We start from the raw sequence: 23,617 nt of genomic DNA on the forward strand, positions 1-23,617 counted from the left end.
TCCTGTTCCTCCTAGAAATCTTACAGGCTTAATAGTTGGTACACTTCCCTAGTCCAGTCTTATCTCCATGGAACGTATATTTTGTTGAACCTGCCACAGAAGGCCAGTTTTCCTGCTACAAAGTCTTCAGTAGTAATCAGTTAAATACCTAGTAATAGCAGTAAATTATAAGCAAGAAAAATGGTGTAGTGGAGTTTCTGGCAACAGAAACCAACGGTGCCCAGCAAACCTAGGTCTGACAACTTTCTAGGATTTGAATTGATTCAATGTGTTTGGTGAACAGTAAAGGATCTACAGGAAGCCACCAATTTCAGGCAGGCAGTATTGGTCTGTTTGTGTGTAGCTGGTTTCTTGTTTGATCATGGTCAGGCCCAAACATAATTGGCTACAGCAGTGGCACTGTATTGGTCGGGTATATAAGCATACCTAGGAAATGATGTGAAAGCAAATACATTCCTTATAAGAAAGCACACTTTATAATTTATCCACAGATAGGCACTATGCTACTTAGAGTAATATGAACATATTAAGTGTGGTATTTCACAACTTCAGCAGGGCAAGAGCAAGCATTTTCTGGGAAAGTGTATCAACTTTACCCATAAGAACATTTCATGCTTAAATCCCGGGGGTTCTTCCATATAGCTCAGCTCATCTTTTCACACTGCATCACAAAAGGCAGGACAAAATGATCTGCTAAAGCACTAATTTGGTAAGCTTAAAGGGGAATCCTAATCAGCCTCTTCATATTGTGATCCTTTCTGGGCATATTTTAATTTTTGTTGCAGTGAGAAGGCCTAGTAGCTCTGAAGTCAGAATATCTACAGCTGGAACAAAAACTAACAAAATGCCAGTTACCAGGAATTGACAAACCTTAATGAGCCAGACCCATAAACATATGTATTGCCCTTCACTGTACATCTATACTGTATCCTATATCCCACAGAGACTTTGTAGGACCTAGCACTCTTAAAACAGCACTACAAAAGCCCAAGCCAAAACTGAACATCTAGTTATAACACTGCTATCAACAGGAGAGACTTCCACTACAATGAAGTACCTTAGACACTTGCTGTACATAAAATAGGTCTTCAAACGGTCATAATTTCATGCATAAAACACTACAAGCATAGAATGATCATTCATTAAGATTATTAAAAAGGTATTTCCATGCCTTTAATAAGTAACCAGAGTAATTCAGCATGCTGCTCTCCTACTGTTTTGGCTTACACTTATCAAGCTCAGCCAATAAAGCTCTCAAGAGGTAGTGAGAATTTTAGTCTACACATCTGAAGGGCACCAGGTTTGCAAAGAATGATCTAGAGGCAGCTTTCTCTTGTGCATCATTTCCACACAGAACTAGGGGCAAGGGCAAGGTGAGAGACCAGGAAGATACCATTCTATCAGTATTATATTGGGACCACTTTCTAACAGCAGTACAGTTCTGTTCAGTGGTTTCCCATTTGCTATAATACTAACACAAGTTTACTGAACAGGCACCTAATTTTCACTAAAGGACTTTACAACATTTTTAGCCACATGTGCATTGGGGGAGGAATCCCTAACCAAGAGCAATAGTTCTCCAATCTTCATAGAATTTGAGCACTTAAGGCATCTCAAATTATGTAAGGACTATTTGTGTACTATGTCCCTTCACCACCCATATTCCATGGAAAAAGTCAGTAACCTTCCTATCTGCTTTTGAACAGCTCTAACAATTCATTTATTCCTGGAATTTCTAGACAGAAGGTTACTTTAAAATGTTTTATTGCTTACCAAATTAAACTGATCTATCAAATGTTGGGTTGTTACTTAGCAACAACAGCTTCTTTTTCCTTGTTTAACACCTATTTTAGCTATTGTTTTCGCTATCGTTTGTTAGGCTTTCTGCAAGGTCATTTAATCCAGCTTTGTTCAACGCAGTAATCAGATTTTCCATTGTAGCGTGGATCCCTTCTTGGTCTTGCCAAGTAACAAGCAGCTGCTTAGCTCTCATCTTCACATCTTCACTATCTGATTCAATTTGCCTTATATCAGAGTCTTTCATTTCCAAATATGGAGCCAGAACATTCCAGTATTCCCCAAGCTTGTTAGCAAGCAACTCTATTTGTTCTCCTGTTACAAGTTTATCCCGTTGAGCATCTGGACCTAAAATCAAACATAAAAAAGAGTATTTAGATAATAGCATTGTATAATGCAGCACTCAACAAACCTGTTTCTGAAAACTAACAGCTTGTTAGCATTGTCCAGTTTCAGTAAAGAATTATCCTTTTACATTCATGCTTCCAAGTTTTATTTAAATTCTACTATCTTAAAATCGTATTACAGAAGGTGCATTTGTGACTATAGACAGACCACTTGTTAGGCTACTTTTATACTCCCTGAAAGTGCAAACCTCAACCATTACTTTTAAGTCAATCTGTGATTTTAGACAGCTGTCTTCATTTACTAAACATTGAAATTGCCCAGCTGATTTGCCTTTGTTTTGCGAGTTCAAAAGGAATCCCTAACTGCTCCAAAAGAAAGCTGCCTGTTCCCCAGTGTTAATAACTATTGTTTATTGGTCACGTTCATTTACAATATATTTCAGAAACAGCCCTCAATGAAATGAAAACTGGATGGCCAAGGAGAGGGGAAAGGTTCACATGTAGCTGGTAAGAGACATTGTCAGGAAGGGGGTATTTGAACTTTTAAAAACAAGTAGGAGTGAGATACAGCAAAGGGAAAGGCAGATTTCTGCTGAAATAGAGAGGATGGGAAGTAAAATTAGTAAACAAAAGGAGAACAAAAGCTACCAAAATGAGAGAATGCAATAGAGCAGGTAAGTACATAAGCAGGATTCCACTGAGGGAACTAAAGCAAGGTAAACTTTTCAGTACTATTGTGGAGGGTGGGGAGGCACTGGTGAATAAGCATAGAAGACTTGCATGAAATTATAGAACTTATCAGAGAGCAAACTGGATATGAAGTGATCACATGAGGAAGGAAGACATCATGCAAATAAATTTAATAAGAAACACAAAAAATAAGCAGACCAAAAGGTATGGAAAGGAACGACCAAGGATATTCCAAGCTTAGGGACAGACACTGATTCACAAATGGTGAGGCAGGAGATGGAACTGGAAGGATGGTCTTTAGCTTTACAAGAAGAGGACAAATTCTCAAACTGACTTGCTTCAGGTGGAAATAGATACCAATAGTTTTCATAGAACATAGCCGATGAGCGAGTTGAGCAACTGTTGACAAGGTGATGCTGTTTTGGAAGAACAGAGTTTGCACAAAGGAGCTATGATAGATGCAGGGGAAAAACTCTAGGAGAGACAGTACTCTCAAGGTCTACTCATTTAACAAGCACAGACTATCCATCAAGGCGGCCAGGGTCCAATAAAGTATGAAGGATTAGGAGGCCCTGCTTTGGTGCCTTTGTGTGGCTCCTCTTTCTGAACATGGGACTTAAGCATTATTACTGCAACTCAGAAGCAGAAGACAGGATGAACTTGGGGAGAACGTGGGTCTGATCACATACTCCTTTTACAACATGTGTTGAGGAAAATGGGGAAACCCCAAGAACACAGTCTTACTTTCATTGTTTTCCTTTAACAAAGCATCATTATCTTCCTCATCTTCATCCTCGCCTGTTTTAATTTCTTCAGATGGAGGCTATAATGAGAGAACTGAATATCACTGAATGGATTTGTACGTAAAAAGAATTTGCTACATGGTGATTCCTGACCTACATGTAGCAGAACAGAGTTTAGAAAGAGACATTTGGAATTTATAAAGAAACCATACCTTGTTTTTATACAGATGTCTATTCTAAAACTACTACTAATCTTAATATTCTTTTAAGATACTGTAAATCAATGTTTCTATGAATTCCCATGCAAAACTGCTAAGAAGACAGAAATTACATCCCATTGCGATGAAAATGAATTATTAGTAACTGGTTCCAAAAAATAATCACTCGCTCAAATTGACTTCCCAGAACTAACTAAAAGCTTCATATTCAAGACAAATTCCTGTTCTCATTTTTTCCTGCATATTAAAAGGCCAAGAGAATGTCCAGCCCACAAGGCTGAATTCTTCCAAGGAAGATCATGAGCCAAAATAAAAGTAGATGTACAAAGCAAAAAGGATCCTTTAAACCCAAAATTCATGTCTCCCTCCTGATGAGAGTTCTTTTCACAAATACTAAATGTTACAAAGACAAAATACACAAACACTAAATCGTCTGCTTGCAGTTTAAGGGCAGAGAGTTATAGGCATTTAAAGAGATAATCAAAGGTGTTTTACTACTTACAGGTAGTTCTTTAGCTACTTTGATGACCATGTTCTCGAGGTATTCTGGTAAACTCTTGAATTGCTGATTGGTTGGCTGGAAGAAGTGGGGGCTTCTACGTGCCAATAGCCGTAGTGCTCTCCAGCCGTAGTTAGAATTATTCACAACCCTGCCATCAAAGTCAGAATTAGTCTGCCATTTGGCATCTAGGAAAAAGGAACTTGCTTTCTCAGCTTTGTTGTGCAAGCCAAACTATGTTTGAAGCAGATGAACAAGTCAGTGCAACATCGATGAGAAATGTAAACGGCAATGAAAAATGATCTGCAGTACATACTTAAACTCTTTATCAACCATGTTTTCGGGATCTGCCTGTTCAATAGCCTCTTCAAAGAACTCTTCCAAGGTTGGCATATATTCTCTAGAAAATAAAAGTCAGATTTAGTGTTTAACTTTCTAGACTGCCTTCATGTTTCCACGTCTTAGTTGCAATTCCTTCAATATAAGAGTGGCCAACAATGAAATAAGGAAAAAATACTACTTTTTCTACTGTCATCTGCATTTATGATATAGGTTCTATTGTGGTTGAACAGCTCAGTGAATTGAAGACTGTTCCTTTTACTGTGATATAGCATATCAGAATCTGTGTAACATGCAAAAAGTATTCCATCCATATCAAATCATCAATAAATACTACTATTTGGATTAAATCCTTATTTGCAATTATAGGAACAAACATTATAGGTGAAATATCTAGCAGATGTTCTTTGTGATATCTCATGCCCTAATACCGGTAGAAACTTACTGCAAGTCCCATGATTATCTGCTTACCCTCTCTACATTAATTCATTCAAATCACTTCATGGGCCTACATTAACAGTTCCAGGTTATAATCTGAAGGCACATAAGGCTACCATCTGACTGAAGCTAAGCAGGTCTGGTTCAGGTCTGGTTAGTGCCTGGATAGATGACCTAGAAACTACCTTGGGTTCCATGGTGAACAAAACAGGATATACATGTAATAAAATATAGTGAGCAAACAAACATTATTATAAAAACTCATATTACTTTAGGATGTACCACTGGCCACAAGAGTTCCCACTGGTTTTATTATGGACCACCCTGCCATATTCTTTTCGTATGACTTACCGGGTCTCAGATTTACAAGCTTCCATGTTATCAGGGCATAAATTCCAGAGTCGAGTCAACTCTTCACTAAAATGAGAATGAAAAAGCAGGTTACTGCATTGTTATGAAGTGTGTTTTGATGAGCCAGATATTTTGCAAAGGGGCTTCTTCAAAGTGAAAAAAAAAATTGCATTAATTGTCTAAAACTCTCTCTCTCTCTACTGTACCAAACTTCTCATGTAAGAGATCAGATCGAACACCTTTAAATTCCTATATAGAAACTTCAATACACACTGTTCTGCTGTTTCTGAAATGAACACTGGCTCAACAAGAAAGAAGCCCAAGTGTTAAGAAAAATTAAAATAGAGATAAAATGAACAGGAGATACTGTCAACAATTATGTATGGGCCTTGCAGCTGGGCCTTGTTCTGTCAGTAGCCTTGGTCTGCTACAAAAGCTGTGGCCCTTTGGCCCTCCAGATATTGCTGAACTACATCTCCCATCAACCCCAGCAAGCACGGCCAATGGCTGAGGACGTTGAGAGTTGCAGTTCAGCAACATCTGGAAGGCCAAAGGTTTCCCACACCAGCACTATACGGTGACACTAGAGCAGGCATAGGAAAACTAGGCCCTCCAGATGTTTTGGGACTACAACTCCCATCATCCCTAGCTAACAGGACCAGTGGTCAGGGATGATGGGAGCTGTAGCCCCTGGAGGGCCAAGTTTGCCTATGCCTGCACTAGAGTCTTCTTTATTGCGGGCCACAGCTGTGGAATGCCCTTCCCCTGGAAATACAGATGGCAGAGATTTTGATGGAGTTTCACTAGCATGCAAACATGTGTGGTGCAATGGGTCAATGGCTGTTAACCAGATGGTTGGTAGTTCAAGCCCGCCTGGGCGCAGCTGTGGTCAGGATTCCTGCATTGCAGGGGTTAGATTCGACCCAACTCTACAATTCCATGATTCTATGATTTCATTTCCACAAGCATTCAAATTAAATGAGTAAAACTGCCCCCCCCCCCGGTATTCTCATACTGCTGCACTCATTAACAGTTGAATTACTTGGTTTGTTTAATCATTGTGTTTTCTGTTTTGCTGGGATCTTTTTAATGTGATGAACGGCAGCCTAAAAATGTCAAAAATAAATTTATTGACATTCATATTTTAACCAAACCTCAAAATTACCGTTTTCATATCATTAAGTTATCTATAAAAGATTACAGATATATAGGTGATGAACTATAAAGGTTTAACATACTTCCCCATCAGAATTTTTCTGTTAGGTCCTTTCCCCAGGAAATCTTCAGGAACGGGTCTCTTTCGCACAAAGAGTCTTATTGGCTTGGGATCACTTGGTCTACAGAACAGATATGCTAAGGTTAACAAGCAGAATGGTGCAAAGATGTACAGCTATTACCTGTTCTACCTTGGGCAAATAATTGTGTTTCTTTTTTATGCTAAAATGCCACCCCAACCTCCTTAGACATTTCCCTTAGCTGTACCTGAAAATCTCAAAGTAGAGGTCCGTAAAATGACAAGAACCTACCAAGGTTATGTATCATGGGTAGGCAAACTAAGGCCCGGGGGCCGGATGCGGTCCAATCGCCTTCTAAATCTGGCCCGCGGACGGTCCGGGAATCAGCATGTTTTTACGTGAGTAGAATGTGCCCTTTTATTTAAAATGCATCTCTGGGTTATTTGTGGGGCATAGGAATTCATTCATTATTTAAAAAAAAAATTATAGTCCGACCCCCCACAAGGTCTAAGGGTCAGTGGACCGGCCCCCTGCTGAAAATGTTTGCTGACTCCTGTTATGTATCCAAGGGGGGGGAAGCTCCCTGATATGAATTTGTTTCTAAATAGTTTAATATAATACAGCACAACCTGTTTATTAGCTTGAAAATGTTATATATAAACACAGGTATAACAAGAAGTTGAAGCCTTGAACCTGAATGTTGCTCCGATATAATACAATCTCTAAACAGCGTTTTTGAACTTACCTTTCCTTCACAAAACTTGGGCAACCTTCGTTTTTCCATGCATTCCAGTTCTCTTCAGTGTTTAATATGTGCTATAAAAGCAAAAACATATGAATGTGTCAGTGTGAGTTACTGTCACCTTCAGATTTAGCATTTTTCATTTAAAGAAATCTGCACTATGAATGTATCAGGTATCCAGGGTAGAGGTCAGAGGAGAAATACAATCTCCGTGTTTACTTCTGACAGTGGGAAAAGGTAATCTTTAATATGGGTTGGATTCAGAATTCTGTTCTATTCACAGGACACTCTTGCTAGAGGAAGAGTGTGGGAAGAAAAAAAATTGCCAATTCCCCCTTCAGGCTCCTTAGTTCAGCAAAAATCTGCTCTAGTTGAGAGACCTGCTGGAAGAGTGTTGCTGGTGGCACAGGGACTGCCAGCCTTCACTTGATCACACTGCATTTCATAAATGGAAAGACCCTTCCATTCATAGAAGGGCATCTCTGAATCCAACCCCACACATATTCATGCAACTTTGTCACAGTTCCATGGAGAATATCTTGTAGTTAGAGGGGAAAGTGCCAGCAGACATTATCAGTAAGCAAGCATCAGGTATAGCACTTGAAACTGTCATTTCACTGTTTTGACGCAAACCCCATTTAAGTGGATGGTACTCATCTAAAATTGTATTCAGTTCTATTTATGAAGAGGTCACTCACCTCTACCATTTTTGAGAATCTCTCTCCATCGGGAGGATTTTCTGAAAGAAGCTGTTACCAGATGTCAAAGAGTTAGCCAAAGGTTGCAGCATCCAAAGTTAGGACTGCAGCTTCAGAAATATCATAAATACAAAGTAATATATTTTGGTTTCTAATTATCCAAAATGTGCTTCACAATCTAAATAGCTTAACCAAACTTGATTTTTCAAATGTAACAAAACAAAACCAAAACCGACCAACTTGTACATATATTGCCCGCAGTCTATATCACTGACCTGGTAAACTAATTTTGTAGTATCTTCAATCCACAGAGACTGCTCATCTGTCAAAATGTAGTTTGAACTAGAAAGCAAGCCATCACGTATGTCAAGAAGACTGAAGTTCCGCATATTTAAGTTAATAATTTGAGTATTTATGATTCCCACCCCCATGGTCCCTGAAGAGGTGTTCTGGAAGGTTCATGGACCCACCAGAAATGGGTGTGAGGCTGCAAGAGAAAGGAAGTATTGGTGAAAATGCCCACCTCCTAGATCACAGTTCCCTCTTCCATTCTGGGGAACAATAAAAAAAGTTTCTCCAGGGATTTTATACGGGTAAAAATAAAGCATTTAAAAAACGAATTAGTTCAAATTTAATAATACTAGCCTACCTTTTAAATTTCACCTGTCCCTTTAGATACTGAAATAATATTAAATACTGCAATAGGATGTGTCGGCGGAAGTTGCTGTCACTCAGCTGTAAATCCATTAACTGAAAGAAAAGACGCACAGATGGATAGAAAACTTCCTGCAATGTATTTTACAACGTAGAACAGAAATACAGAGCAGGAAAAGTTAACCATGGACCCAACAATGCAGGATGGGTTGTATCCTGTATCACTTCTACTCAAAGCAGGCCCACTGAAATTAATGATAATTTCAACAGGTCTACTATGAACAGATCTTAGTCGAAGACCACCCAATATTCCAACTAATTATTTCCCATTGGTAAGATAACTAGCTTTTATGGGCAAAGGAGTGTTTTCATGTAAGTTAAGAACAACAAAGACAATACCTTCTCACTTGTGAGGAATTTAGCAAAGTAAACATGCTCCCCGCCAGCTTTCAGCTCTTCCAATTTCTTTCTCGACGCTTGGGTGTCATCCAACTTGTAGCTCTTAAAGACAGCCAATACTTCTTCAGAGTACTTGTTAAAATTGAAAAAAATAAAATGCAATATTTTAGGACAATCACATCCACAAATCAGACCTGAAATTTGATATGCAAAATGCTGATCTACTGATGCTCCTTTGCAGAGTCCAACTTTAACGTTTATCTACTCTGTCAAACACTATTACAAAGCCTGGCGTCAGTTCATTTATCAAGGACCTACACGTCCTCCAACAATATATGCCACCATCTGTTAATACCATTGTTTACACAGGTCAAACAGGGCAGTTACACAGCAAAAAGAGTGCGCACAAAACAGAAATAGAGTCACAAAGAATTACCTTCAGAAACGTTTTCCATGAAACCTTTTCGTAACATTGCACTGGATTCCGAAAGTAATCTTGAAGTGACCAGAACTTTCTATACAGGTTGTAATCTATTGGAATGGAACTAACAAAATATTTAACATATAAACTCTCACACACTTCTGCTTATTCCTGAAGATACATTCATTTATCATTTAAATTTATACCCCACATGAGGTGCCCAATTAAAAATGAACACACGAATGAAGGCAGGAAACTTGCCCAAGTTCTTGCCCAATTTCCCTCTTCAACTCAATAGAATTAATGTGAAAGCCGTTAATGGTAAATGGTAAATGCCTCTTTGTCAACCACCCCCTTTTAGAAAATGCTTTTTATAACTAAATAAAGCCCATCTACTGGCTGTGGAATGTCTCTAGTGAACGATGACATTTTTAATTAAGAAGCTACAATGTTATGAATTCTCTATTTTAAAAAAATCTTGCACACCTGCAGGAAAGCATTATTTGCCTCTGCTATGCTTACTAGTTCTATCCACACTTCTCATTTGGTTCCTTAGACATGCCAGAAAAGACTTGATAATCCACCAATACAGTTCCAATTTTCAATTGTCACAAAACAGTGGCAGAGGACACTCTTGCAACCATTTAAATCAAAGCTAGATATATTATATTAATGAATACCAAGCTAATCAAATTAACTGCATTATGTATATCACTAGCCATCCAGAATTATTTCCCACTCCAATACAAGTTAGTTGGATGAAACTGTTTATAAACATTATCCTGAATATATCATCATGGATAAGAGGACATGAAATCTGTGACCCTCCAGATGTTTCCGGACTACAACTGGGACTTACGGGAGCTATAGTTCCTCAATAACTGGAGGGCCAGGGGTTCCCCACCCCTGCTCTAGCCACAGAAGATATTTCATGCATCTCCCCCCCATTTTAGAACAAACGAATGGCTTAAATTGGTCTAAGAGCTTACCAACTTGTAGGAGCTTCATCATCTCCCATCTCACCTTCCTCTACATCCATCCCTTCATCTCTCTCCTCAACATGCTGAAGAGAAAGAGGGCATTTAGAATTAATAATGCTGAAAAAGGCTTTGCACCAGAAAATTAGGAGATGCTGATTAAAGATTAAAATATTCTTTATCACTGGAAATCTAAGTAATTGGTAAACTACGCAAAGAACTCAGATAGGATACAGCAATTTCCTCCACTTTATGCCATCTCTCCTTAAGACTCCAGTTTAGAAAAGCACTAAAATAAATTATCTTCACATGTATATTAGTAAGCAACTGAAGAATTTTTTTAATTGTTTGCCCCCTTTTGAGAGTTGCATGTGTTCAGTACATAGAAAGCAGAGTGCTATTTTATGCCTTGTTCTACAGGTTTCCCACAGAATGGATAATATAATATAATAGAAAACAAAAAGATGACCCACCTTCTGTCCAAGTGTGCTATCTTGCTCACTGGTATTATAAACTGTGACATTTTCCAAATTAAATTGACTTTGCAAATTAAGCCCTGTAGTAAAAAGGATGCACATTAAAAGCCAAGAACAGAGGAAATAATTATACCCAAAACCCAATAAGACATTTGTAACTCGCATATGTCAATTTACAGAATATAAGATATGATGTTTCTCATCAACAGTATAAAAAAAATCATTATACTTTAGCTACAATTAAACAAGACAGGAAATGTCTACCATTACCACCTTCAGAGAGTTCCTTGGCTAAGGCAGGCTACATAACTAAACAGATTACAAGCATAATAAAATTAGAAAAGAACTTAAGATATGCAGCAGACTTCCATTTTTCCGTTTGAGTATGTTTATGTCATTATACACTAACAAATCTCACCTGATTTTTCTGAAAGTGGGAATAATCTAGCCAGGAATAGCTGGATTCTTCCACAGAATACTGTATTTTGGGATTTAGACAATCGTCTCAGGAGGTCTAAACAAAGAGATAAATAAGGAGAATATGTTTATCTTATCATGGCTCCAGAATTTTTATAATTTGTCCTGGGCAGACTGTGGTATGTTAAGGAGCTGATAAATGTCCTACAGGCAACCAACTTCTTCACTTCCCTCGCTTGGCTAACTAAGACCAGCAGCGGAGTGTGGCTTCCCAGCCAGGGCAGGACCACCCAGGCGTGCCCAGGGGCAGGGCTTGGGAGGGCAATGTAAGGAGTACACAGCAGGGGAGAGGCCCCACCATGCCACTGGCTAAGACTGCAGTCCTAACCTCAGTGAGAAGCAAGCCCAAACAAACCCACTAGGAACTACTTCTGAGCAATCATGCAGTAATCCTCTGAACTTCGAATATATACACAATACTAATGCTCTGTTCCAAAGAGTTCAAACTAAAGCACATGTTTGGCTGCAACATGAAATAGCTTTTTATCTTTAATTGTGTAATAATAATAATAATACCCCACCCATCTGGCCAGGATTTCCCCAGCCACTCTGGGCGGCTTACAGCATATCTAAAAAATTATAGCACATAAGACATTAAAAATTTCCTGATACAGGGCTGCCTTCAGCTGTCTTCTAAAAGTCAGATAGTTGTTTATTTCCTTGACATCTGATGGGAGGGAGTTCCACAGGGCGGGGGCCACTACCGGGAAGGCCCTCTGCCTGGTTTCCTGTAACCTTGCAGTCAGGGATCTACCAGTAGGCCCTCGGAACTGGACCTCAGTGTCTGGACTGTTCAGATGTAAGCTGGCTTGGAGATGAGTGAAGTTTCGAGGAACTGCACTGAAAGTTGTGCAAACTGAGGATGAAGTGGAGAAACAAGACTACTCACCATTGCACATTCTCAGCAAGTAATTCTTTCCTGCTGAATAAAACGTGTTCTAAAAATAAAGTACCAAAAGGATGCAATCAGTTAACATTTTAAGTAAGGTTGGAGGTTACACTGATACTGTAAATAAATTCACTTAACTGTAGAAGAACAGTCACTTTATATCAGGCCTAGCCCAGAGAATGCTTGTGGACAACTTGCCCACAGCAAGATTATGGGTGACAATCAATTATGTACATCCACTTGTGCAGCAAAAAATCCACTTGGGTCACAGGACATCCTGTTTCTCTTAAACACGTCTCCAGCTCTTTGTGTGCCCCCAGAGTCTGCTACAGAGAGTTCCTCAACTCTCCAGACCAGATTTTGGTGGTATATGGGGGCCACAGAGGAGAGGAGATGAAAGGAGAAGCCCTGTGAATTCCCATTATATATTAATTAATATATCAATTATTTCCAAGCAGTCAGTCAGAAATGTTCTTAAAGAAAAAACACAATGTAGCAAAACAAAATTAATTTAAAGTGTTTCAATCCAAAATTACACCAAACATACAACTTCGGAACAGCAGACTTTAAACAGCACCTCACAGGTCAAATCCCACACGGGGCACAACAGTAGTGCCCAGCACCACCTTCTAGGATCATCCTTCCAGAAAGGGTTACTGCTTCTTTCTTTTCTTTCTCGCAACTAATGGCTTAACAAAGCTATATATCACAGGTATATACTGGAAAGCAATACAGAAACCCAAAAGTCTTCTAATAAACAAATCTATCCTGGAACAATAATACTTACAGATTTCCATGTAGTTACATTCTTTTCCACAAAGGTGAAAATTTTATCACATTGATCCAAAGGAAGGCAATCCAAAACATCTCCCAGGAGGACAAAAGGGGTTGATGCAGTGCAGATACCTTCATGGGTCAGAAGACATGGATATATTAGCTTCAGGAATTTTTAAGAGACTTGCAATGTGTTTATGTTGAAAGACTTTTCAACTCAGTGTACAATCTAATCAAAATATGTTTTACTCGATTTACAGGTGCAATTCTTTAAATCTAGACTTACAGCCCAATTCTCTCTCTCTCTCTCTCTATATATATATATTTACCCAAAAGTAAGTCCCACTGTCTTCAGTAATGCTTAAGGTAAAGGTAAAGGTACCCCTGCCCGTACGGGCCAGTCTTGACAGACTCTGGGGTTGTGCGCCCATCTCACTCAAGAGGCCGGGGGCCAGCGCTGTCCGGAGACACTTCCGGGTCACGTGGCCAGCGTGACATCGCTGCTCTGGCGAGCCAGAGCCACACACGGAAACGCCGTTTACCTTCCGGCTAGAAAGCGGTCCCTATTTATCTACTTGCACCCGGAGGTGCTTTCGAACTGCTAGGTTCGCAGGCGCTGGGACCGAGCAACGGGAGCACACCCCGCCGCGGGGATTCGAACTGCCGACCTTTCGATCGGCAAGCCCTAGGTGCTGAGGCTTTTACCCACAGCACCACCCGCGTCCCACCTCAGTAATGCTTACTTCCTAGCATATTTAGCATTGCAGCCTTAGAAAACAGTAGACTTTTAAAAGCATTTTCAGTTCAGTTGTTGTCAAATAGGAATGAAAAGCTAGTAGTAATTACTAATAGAAAAACTTGGTATCAAGCCACTCAGTGTCCCCTCCTCACAGAAAAAAACCCCAGTTGGCTGCACGGTGCCAGAACGTTACAAAATATTATTTAAGGAGTATTTAAAGCAGGGTTTTTAATTATTTTATTCTATTTTATTTATTGTAAGCCACCTGTAAATTTTATAAACAAGCAGAAAAGCTGTTCCACACTCACCTTCTGTGACCCCACTAATAACAAGTGATATGATAGCGAGGACATTTTCACAGGAAGCTTGGTTTATCTGAACAAATATAGTACAAGGTAATTATTAAGTGTACACAATTGAAACATTACTTTACAGGTGAAAATCCACTAAAAACCAACAGCCACACCTGCACATTGTCAAGAAACAACATTAAACTGCTACAACGGCTTAGAGCAGTCTTTCCAAATGTGTTACCCTCTAGATGCGTTGGAGCACAACTGCCCTTAGTCCCAGCCAGCATGGCCAATGGTAAAGGATGATGCAAGCTGATGTTCAGAAGATCTGAAGGGTAACACATCTGGAAAGGCTGACTTAGACAAAAGCAAGTGAAGCAGGACTTAAAGCTAACTAGTAACAATGCAGGTTTCTCCAAGACATTTATAGTCTGCTTAATTATTTGCATTTCTAAGCGGCATACATAAAATCAATTTTAAAAATCATAAAACCAAACACTACTTTAAAATGCCTCCTTAGTCGTGTGCCTGATGTTCAGCAAGGAGAGAATTCCACAGGCTTGGTCCACTACACTGAATGTACAACTTCTAGTAGTTACAAGCCATGCATCTGACCCATGAGGAACCACCAACAGAGACTCCCCCCCCCCCAAATCTCAGTGATTGGGCCAGGATAGAGGGGATCAAGCATTCCTTAAGATATCCTGAACCCATGTTGTAAAGGGCCTTGTAAATGAATTCAAGAACCTTGAACCCTTCCTGGTAACATGTGAGTAGCCTGAGCAAGCTTTTAAGCACCACTGTTATGCACTGGCAGTAGTCTTTCCCTATCACTAGTATAGCTGCAGCACATTGCACCAGCTGAGGCTTCTAGACCAGACAAGAGCAGCTGCACATAGGCTACATTGCAATAATAAAGTCTTGTGAGCCCTGCAACATTGAAGAGGGCCCTCAGGAGTGACTGTATCAACAGCTGTCTTCATCTGCCCATCCCACAACAAGACCAGGGCCTCAACAGGGTCCCCAGCTCCATCCCATGTGAAATCCCCCAGAGCAGTCAGGAACCTATCTGGTTCCATTGTCTCTTGGTGCAGACTATCTGAATGGTTTCCTCACTCCGTCAGAGTGGGGCTGCTACCAGAACTCCAAATTTCACCAGGAAGTGTTCCAACCCTCACAATGGGGTTATGAACACCTCTCTCCCCACTAGGAACAAGGACCAAATCAAGGGTATGCCCTACTCTGTGTGTTGGGTTGGTGACTATCTGGGACAGTCCTGTGGTTGCCATGGAAATTATAGTTTTTGTTCTTCAAAAAGATGAATCAAAGCATTGAAGGTTCAACTGATTTGGTGACTTCCCTTGGTGGTCATATTTTTCCTGACGTATCAGAAGTAATAGGTATTATACATTTTTTACTTCGAAAGGAACCATACACTTTCTACTGACAGTGATATGTAGAGTTACAACAAGTAGTACTCACAATTTCTTCTTCCAAGGCAACTCTGAAAGCTTGATCCAGGGTAAACTTTTTTTCATTTTCACTACCAGAGGAGAAAAGCGTTAAGACTATTTTGCCAAAGCCTTCCATATCAACATAATTAAATACATGTTAGGAAACAAAAAGCAAACTAAAGGTTACCTTCCAGGTATCTGGCTGAAGGCACTCAATAAAGGTTTAATAGTTTTGTTCTTAAGTGCATCTCGAGTTGAGTTCTGAGAAGAAAAGGCAAGTGGGGAAGATTAGGTTTTTTAAGTAGTATTTCTATTCAATACTATGTGTAAATCTTTATCAAAATTAATTTATAACACACCTTTCTTGCACGATGGTATTTAAGATGGGTAACATATGGTTCCCAGGCACAAATCAGAACTGCTTCACTTTAGCAAAGTTTATGCATTGGGGCCTTCTCACGACAACCATGGATAATAGGGATTTTAAAGTTCCATATTTACTTAGAATTTAATTGCTCTAGTACTTTAAGTCCAAGACTTTACTCATATGAAAACATGCTATACCTCATAGCACAGCCTAAACCAAAACTAGACTTGTCTAACCAGACTGACTTTATATGATTAGAATACAAGTTCAAATTATAATTGAATATCTTCAGTACAAAGAAAGGATTCATGACTTATGTACACTTAGACCATAAAATCTTCTTGGGTCATTCCAAATCAAGTGATCAAACTTTTAATCTTTTTTTTTGTTTTGTTTTTTTTACCTCGTGTCATTTTCTTAACATTTTGTACACTTGTTGAACGATCAAAACTAAGTTTAAATCTAAAATTTAAACTGTTTATCCTATCCCCTTTTTGAGACAATCAGAAATAATAAATGTAAGCATAAAATGTTCCTCAAGGTTTGTGTATTCTATACTTAAAGCTTTTAAACGCTGCAAAAATGCATGCCCTTAGCCATGCAGTTTTGAAAACAGATATGGAAATGTAACATGATGGGTAAAGGTAAAGGTAAAAGACCCCTGGACAGTTAAGTCCAGTCAAAGATGACTATGGGATGCGGTGCTCCCATAAGCACAATCCAAACCATAGTTTCTCAGAAGAAAGCACTACATATTTATGTATTATTTACTCTCAACTAAGTAGACTTAGGAGTGCATCCATTCACCTCTGCAAATAACAAACAAATGTGTTTTTGGTTGAATTTGGGCCAATTCACAGGATTAAACTGGAATGTTTGGAATACAGACTGAATAAGTCCAGACAAAATCAGGCTACAATGAAATACTCATGTGACTATATTTTACCAGTGTTTAACTCAATCTAAGCAAACCACCTGAAAGCGGGCTGAGTTCCATTTTAGAATTAGAGATGAGATAATGAATTACAGTGATTATACTGAATGTTAAACTTGTTAAACATATATTACATTTAGCTGTCATACACATCCCTCACTAGTTGTCTGTAGCACGAAACAGTGATTTGTATGAATGAACATCACCACAGATCCAGCAAGCTACTTCTATTTACACTCCTTTCTCCACACACCAATTATAGGTGCAGAAACCCTCTCCCCTTGGGCATCTGGCCACCCTACTGGAAGCAAAATTTCGACATCTTCTCAAGGAGGACAATGTCGCCCTGTGATGGGTTATCAGCAAAAAGCTGTTATTGCTTATATCCCACCATTCATTTCCACAATAAAGGTACGGGCACTGAAAACGAAGCTTAAAAACACAATTCCAAAGTGCAGAAGATATCAGCGTTGAAATGTGGTCGATACAAATGCAAGTGATGTCCCTCTTACTAATACTCAACGGCCTGTTAGAACAAACAGGTCTGAAGCCTATGGCTTTGGGGATGGGAAACGGTCAGGTAGAGAGGGAGCTCCGTAATAATAATAAATAAATTTTCTTTATACCCCGCCCTCCCCAGCCCACGGCGCCGCCACCGAGGGAAGCCACGTCCACCGAAAATGCTACTTTTCTAAACACATTTATTGGGCAGGAAACGCCACGGAATAGGACGGGTGTGAGTGTGTCGCTTTTTCGGGGGGGGGCATGCAGAAAGCAGCGTGGGCTTCTCTCCCCGCGCCCCCAACCCAGTTCGTCCGCATCCATTCCGGATACAAGCGGGGATGAAAAGGGAGCTCAAGCGAAAAGGAAAGGCGCTCGGGAAGACCCAGCTATCCGGAGTCCCCAGCGTGGGCATTCGCGCCCCAGCCCGCCTCCCCGCTCACCGTGAAACGCAGCCGCGCCTCAGGCAAGCTGAAGAGCGGCGGCGGCGACATAGCACCTCCTGGAAGACTCGGCGAACAACCGGCGGCCCGCTCTGGTGACGCCATCCCTTTGCGACTGCGGAAGTCCGAAGGCAGCCGCGAGCGCCCCCTCCTGCCCGGGAGGAGTCTTTTTAGCGCCGAGAAAAGGGAGACTCGGAAGAGGAGGAGGAGCTTCGAGGATTCTGAACCACGTGACTGCTCTCTGCCCATTTAACTCTCGCATCGTCCCGCCTCGTTTTATTCTCAGTTCGTTTTGTAGTGATGGAAGTATGGCTCACTGCTTCTCCACCTTAGTTTGATCTTTCATATTCCTTCTAAGAAGCATTAGCTTTCTTATTTTCCCAAACCCAGAGTCCCAGCATGATTGCATCCAGGGGTGAAGTGTGCTCCTCCAACAGGGATTCTATATTCAGTTCAGTTTCTGCTGAAGTTGGACCTTTTATTTAGCTTTAAAAGAAAGCATGTTTTGATATGTGCAATATCACACACACGTGTGCAATATCAAGCCCCAAATGGTGCAATTCAGAATGAGTGTGGGCTGCGGCACACTCGCACAACCAAACAAAGGACGACATGAATCATGTGGAGGGGAAATGGGTTGACCCAAGGCCACAATTTAATTCAACTGGAAGAAAAAGAATTGATAAAGATAGAGTGGGAATAGTGCACAAAAGATCATTAGCACCAGTTGGCTCTGTCCACATAATAAGGTTATTTCTTTAATTTGTATACTACCTTTTCAAGAAATGCTGGGTAAGTTAAGGTTAAAATATCGTCTTTCCAAATCCTAACGCCATGTTGGCAGAAACATGGGATTAAATGCAATCTTTCCACCTACAGTTCTACACACATTTTATTGCATTGCATTGTAATAATTTATTGTGGTAAAAATGTTCATTGATTTCTGGAGACTTTTTGATCTAGTAACTCAACGATCTAATTTTCCTGCTGCGTCTTCAACAGATGTTATAAATGTGTGTGTCCCAGTCTGATGCAGTACTAATGTAGAGGCAATCTCTCTTACAGTGAAGAACTGGCGTGTTATATTTTGTATGAGCAACAATGCCTAGGTGTCACCTTGATTGATTCTGTGCAAATTTGTAAGAAAACCAAATAGGAAATTGTTCCTTTAGTGATACTACTGCATAGCTAGATGTTTTCATTTCCTTAATTCTCTGGAGACTGAACACTTCTCACCAGCTTATAAAACCACGCAGATTCACCTTTAGGTAAGATCACTCTACACTATTTGTTTATTAAAACACATGGCACAACACAGTTGCCAGTGCGGTGGGGTTGGGGAGAGACTCACAAAACCTCTTTATTCCAGATTGTTTTTATGGTCTATTGGGAAGACTAAATGAAATGTTTCTTATTTTTGTTGACATTGCTATCCTCAGTGGTGCATGAAAAAATGGTAAAGGCCACTCTTTCATAACAACCCTATTTCTCCTTTTAACTCCCACTGCTCTTAAAAGAGCAGTGTTATGAGTATGTTATGAGTAACATATAGAGTATGTTAGCCTGATATGACCCGGTGGAGGGGGGGGAGGGAACCCACAAATGGGAACATCCCTTTTGGCTGATCTGAGAATGCCCATTATTGCCAATTTTTATTTATTTACTCACTATATTTATATAAATGCACCCAATAACATTGTTCTCTAGGTGAATTGCAACATAAAAATGATACAGCACAATTGAGCACAAAATAATAAAAACAATCCCAGCTGGTGGGGGAGGGTGTGGCTTACCAGTGAGCAAGATGTATATTGGATTGTTTCCTCAGCAGAGGAAGAAACCTGGTGCCTTTCTTATTCAGTGGCTTAAAACTGTTGATTCAGAACTAGAGAATATCCCCCAGGAAAAATAACAAGTGTTTAGAGCTCTGGGGCCACACAGCTAAGATGGTGGCAGTACTAGAGAAGTAATTATACACTTTGGCAAGTACTTACTGAAGGAGCAAATTTTACTTGTACTTCACAATTTTTGAGTCTTGAAATACAACGAAGAGCAAGTTCAAGTTAATTAAAAAGTAAACCCTAACAGTTTGAAGAGAAAGCACTGTTTTAAACCAATCACAAGAAGTATGAACTCAAAGAGGAAAATGGGCAATGTCACAAGAACATCAGTGTTTGTTGAAGTTATTATAGTTCATTGTAAGAAAGAATAAAAATACTTTTCCAAAAAGAGAAGAAATCCATCCAAAAATGATTATAATATTTATTTTCAAATAGCAAAACTGTTCATGTTGAATAATTAGAAAACAAAGTATACATTTCCCCCCATGTGAATGAACCTGGCTGGGCTGTAAGATCAGCATAAGAGGTGCTTATCTCTGGCTCATCATTAGCAAGGAGCCCAGAAGAAGAAACATTCTCAGTGGTTGCATTGCAAGTTGTAGGGTTCCCCCCCCCCATCAGTTTGGACTAAAAAGCTTATTCCCTTTTCATTTTTAGATTGCAAGAAAAAACAATTAATTAATTAATTAATTAATTAATTAATTTATACAAGAAAAGAAATATCTCAAAGTGACCTAAAAAAAGGATACAGTTAAAAAATACAAAAGTCAAAGATAAAATTATGAAAATACTAGCAGTTTCACCATTTGCAAAACAGCATTAAGATTATGACATATTGACTTTGTATATTGCCCTTCATCCATAGATCTCAGAGCGATTCACACGACTGGTTTGTAAAGCTGTAAAGTTTATCTACATAGCTGAGATAATACCCTGAATAAACTTAATTGAAAACTTGACCTTCCTCCCAAATAATTTTCCTCTGGGCATTCCTCTAAGGCTTCAGTGGTTAACCATAAGAAAAAACAATACCATATAAAAAAAGCTAATCAGGAAGAATTAAAAACCACAGAGTGAAAGTAACAATCCAGAGTTCCCAATTAAAACAGTTTCTGGCAGAATTAAAACACTAAAATGTTTTATGAGGGGGCAAGGAGAAATTTCCTTGGCGGGGCATTCCAGAACCTATTGGCAGGAACTGTGAAAGGCTTCTCCCTGCTGCCAATGAGGCCTATTGTGAGTCACTGGGACACCAAGAGGCCCCCATCCGATAACAGTCTGTACAAGCGGGCAAGTTCATTCATCCATTTTGGTTTCTTCTTGATCGGATACCTCTGGGGAGGAAAACAAAACAATCAACCATTCCTTTGTAGATCAGAACTTGGAAGTGGCGCCTGCCCTGTGGAACGCCCTCCCAACAGATGTCAAGGCAATAAAACAACTATTTTACTTTTAAAAGACAACTGAAGGCAGCCCTGTTTAGGGAAGTTTTAAATGTCTGACGCTGTATTGTTTTTAATATTCGGCTGGTAGCTGCTCAGAGTAGCTGGGGAAACCCAGCCAGATGGGCGGGGTATAAATAATAATAATAATATTATATTATTATTATTATTATTATTATTATTATTATTATTATTATTATTATTATTTGCTCCACTAGGGTTGCCTTATTTCAGAAAGTAAAAACCAGGACACCCTCAAAATTGTTGAGTTTTTTTAGACAAACGCCAAAGTTGCTAAGCTAAACAATTGTCCTAAGATCCAGAACAATACGCCACCTTTTGCAATGATTCCCCCCCCCCCCAAATGTCAATTCCACCTTTGAAATCCTGGTAATGTCCACGAAAATCCGGATGTATAGCAGCCCTATCCCCACATACATTGAGAAAATAGGACACTTGGGAAGGTCTGTGATTATTTTTTCTTTCTGCAGTACAATTGGAACTGCCCCCCCCCCCCCAGCTAGGAGCTTTAGGGAAAAGTCCACAAAGGCCGCAAATTAAGTTTTAGAAGCATGTGCACTATTGAACTCTGCAGCACACACCTAAGAGGTTTGCCAATTTCATTTGCTATGAAAAGCAGGCAAGGAAAATGGTTAAGAATTGGGAAATGAAACAGGCCAGAATCATGGAAAGCAATATTGACAAAAGGTCCTGTCACAAGGCAATTATCTCCCCTCCCCCACTTGACTGGGAACTGTGCTATGATGACTTGCAGGAGGCTTGCTCAAAGGGAAAAAAATGCGCTTGGACTTGACTGAGTCACTTGTTTTTATGCATACCAATAAACCTTGTTGTTGTTATTCCAGTTGGTTAGCTGAAAAAATAGTGTGTGTTTATTTTTAAAAAACGGAATGAATGGATCAAAGAAATACTGTTCCTTTGGATAACTGTACATCAAAGATGTTCTGATTTTATTTACTTTTCCACTTCCTGGCATAAGAACAGTTTGTTAAGTGTACTTATTTGTAACAGCATTGCTGCAACTGGTTATTGTGCCAGTAGGTGTCAGAACAGACCCAGAAAACAAGCATGTACTGTTCGGCTTCTGTTTTCCAGCTTGGGCTTGACGTGCTAGAAACTTGCAAGGCATTTTGACTGCATCAGTGATCCAAAGAGGTCACGTTGGTTCTGTTTCAGCACAGCTGGTACATTTTCAAATTAGTAAAGGGCATGCTTTATTTGGAAGTATTTTTCTGTACTTACTAATCCTAGGGAATGTCCTAAGCAAGCTCAGTTGAAAAGGTGTTTGCTTCCCCATCCCTCTTGTGCTTTATAACGAAGCTACTTCTCCTTCTGCTGTTCTTCTTATTCCACTCTGACAAAGTATGTTTGCTGTTCAGATGAAGTAAGAATCTAATTCAGTTAAAGCAAGCTAGCCTAGCCATTCCCAGTTTTTCATGAGTCATTTCCTGCATTGGTCCATCCACCGTACGATAAACAGGAAATAATTTTTCTTGGATAGCAAGTGTGCTTTAACCTCGAAGGCATCACCGTAGTAGAATATGCCTAAATTAAAAACCTTCATGTGTAAAACCACAACTTTGAAAATCAGAAGGAATCCATGTTACATAAAACCACGGATACCATGTAACCAAAGTCACTTAAGAGCGGCTTCTTTAAAAAAGCCTAATGTTTAGTTTGGCAGATAGGATGGCAGTGCCAGCAAATAAAAATTATTAAAACTGTATAATAGGTGGTTCTTTCCAAGGAGAGTCCAAAATATCTTCGAAACAGAAATATTTAATTGTACCGAAAACAAGTATGGTCCAAATGCAATACAGAGAGAGGGCTTGAGGCTTTCATTGGCTGTAACAAGAGTGCATTTTATCAGTTACACCTAATATGCCAGTTGTACTCTTCCAGGAAAATGAGGGTTGACCCATGCTTCTGTTAACCTGAATAATGACTAATACAGCCCTACACAAGCTTGTGATCTACCAAGCCCAATCCATACGGTGGCCCACTAAGGTCTTGTATTTTGTTGCCTGCTTTAATAAACCAAAGGAAAAATGAAAGTGTGCAAAAACTGGCCAAATGCATTAAAAAAGGGCCAACCCCTTGAAAAGTTTTGTTTCAGTACTTGTATAATACAAGTATTATAATTAATATATATATATATATATATATATATATATATATATATATATATATAGCAATAATTTGCTTTTTCTGCTGAAGCTCAAAGTAGGCTTGCTGTTAAAAACAACAATAACAACATGTTTTATTTCAGCCTGTCTCCCTTCCCTATTATACAATAGAGGTTTTTAGGAATCCATTGTATGTACGTCCATAGGCTGGGAGGTTTTACTTCATGGATATCAAAGAAAATCCAGTTTCCTTAGTTTTGCTTGGCATACACACTATACAGCTAATTATGGA

At 39.5% G+C, this 23,617-nt stretch overlaps 1 protein-coding gene across 1 annotated transcript; it reads right to left on the minus strand.

Moving 5' to 3' along the window:
* Window positions 1-457: 457 nt before the first annotated feature.
* Window positions 458-18,029, minus strand: THOC1 (THO complex subunit 1). The gene is made up of 21 exons (XM_028737230.2): window positions 17,896-18,029; window positions 15,838-15,911; window positions 15,679-15,739; window positions 14,212-14,278; window positions 13,178-13,296; window positions 12,391-12,439; window positions 11,443-11,538; window positions 11,022-11,104; window positions 10,561-10,634; window positions 9,587-9,695; window positions 9,151-9,282; window positions 8,747-8,847; window positions 8,373-8,439; window positions 8,098-8,148; window positions 7,403-7,473; window positions 6,661-6,759; window positions 5,423-5,488; window positions 4,611-4,694; window positions 4,298-4,445; window positions 3,579-3,657; window positions 458-2,145 (listed from the first exon to the last, which is right to left on the minus strand). Exons 1-21 carry the CDS (start codon window positions 17,998-18,000, stop codon window positions 1,850-1,852), a joined length of 2,031 nt encoding a protein of 676 aa, XP_028593063.2. The 5' UTR covers window positions 18,001-18,029; the 3' UTR covers window positions 458-1,849.
* Window positions 18,030-23,617: the final 5,588 nt, after the last annotated feature.

The sequence above is a fragment of the Podarcis muralis genome, chromosome 8 (assembly GCF_964188315.1).
Source record: "Podarcis muralis chromosome 8, rPodMur119.hap1.1, whole genome shotgun sequence".
In the NCBI taxonomy this organism is placed as follows: Eukaryota; Metazoa; Chordata; class Lepidosauria; order Squamata; family Lacertidae; genus Podarcis; species Podarcis muralis.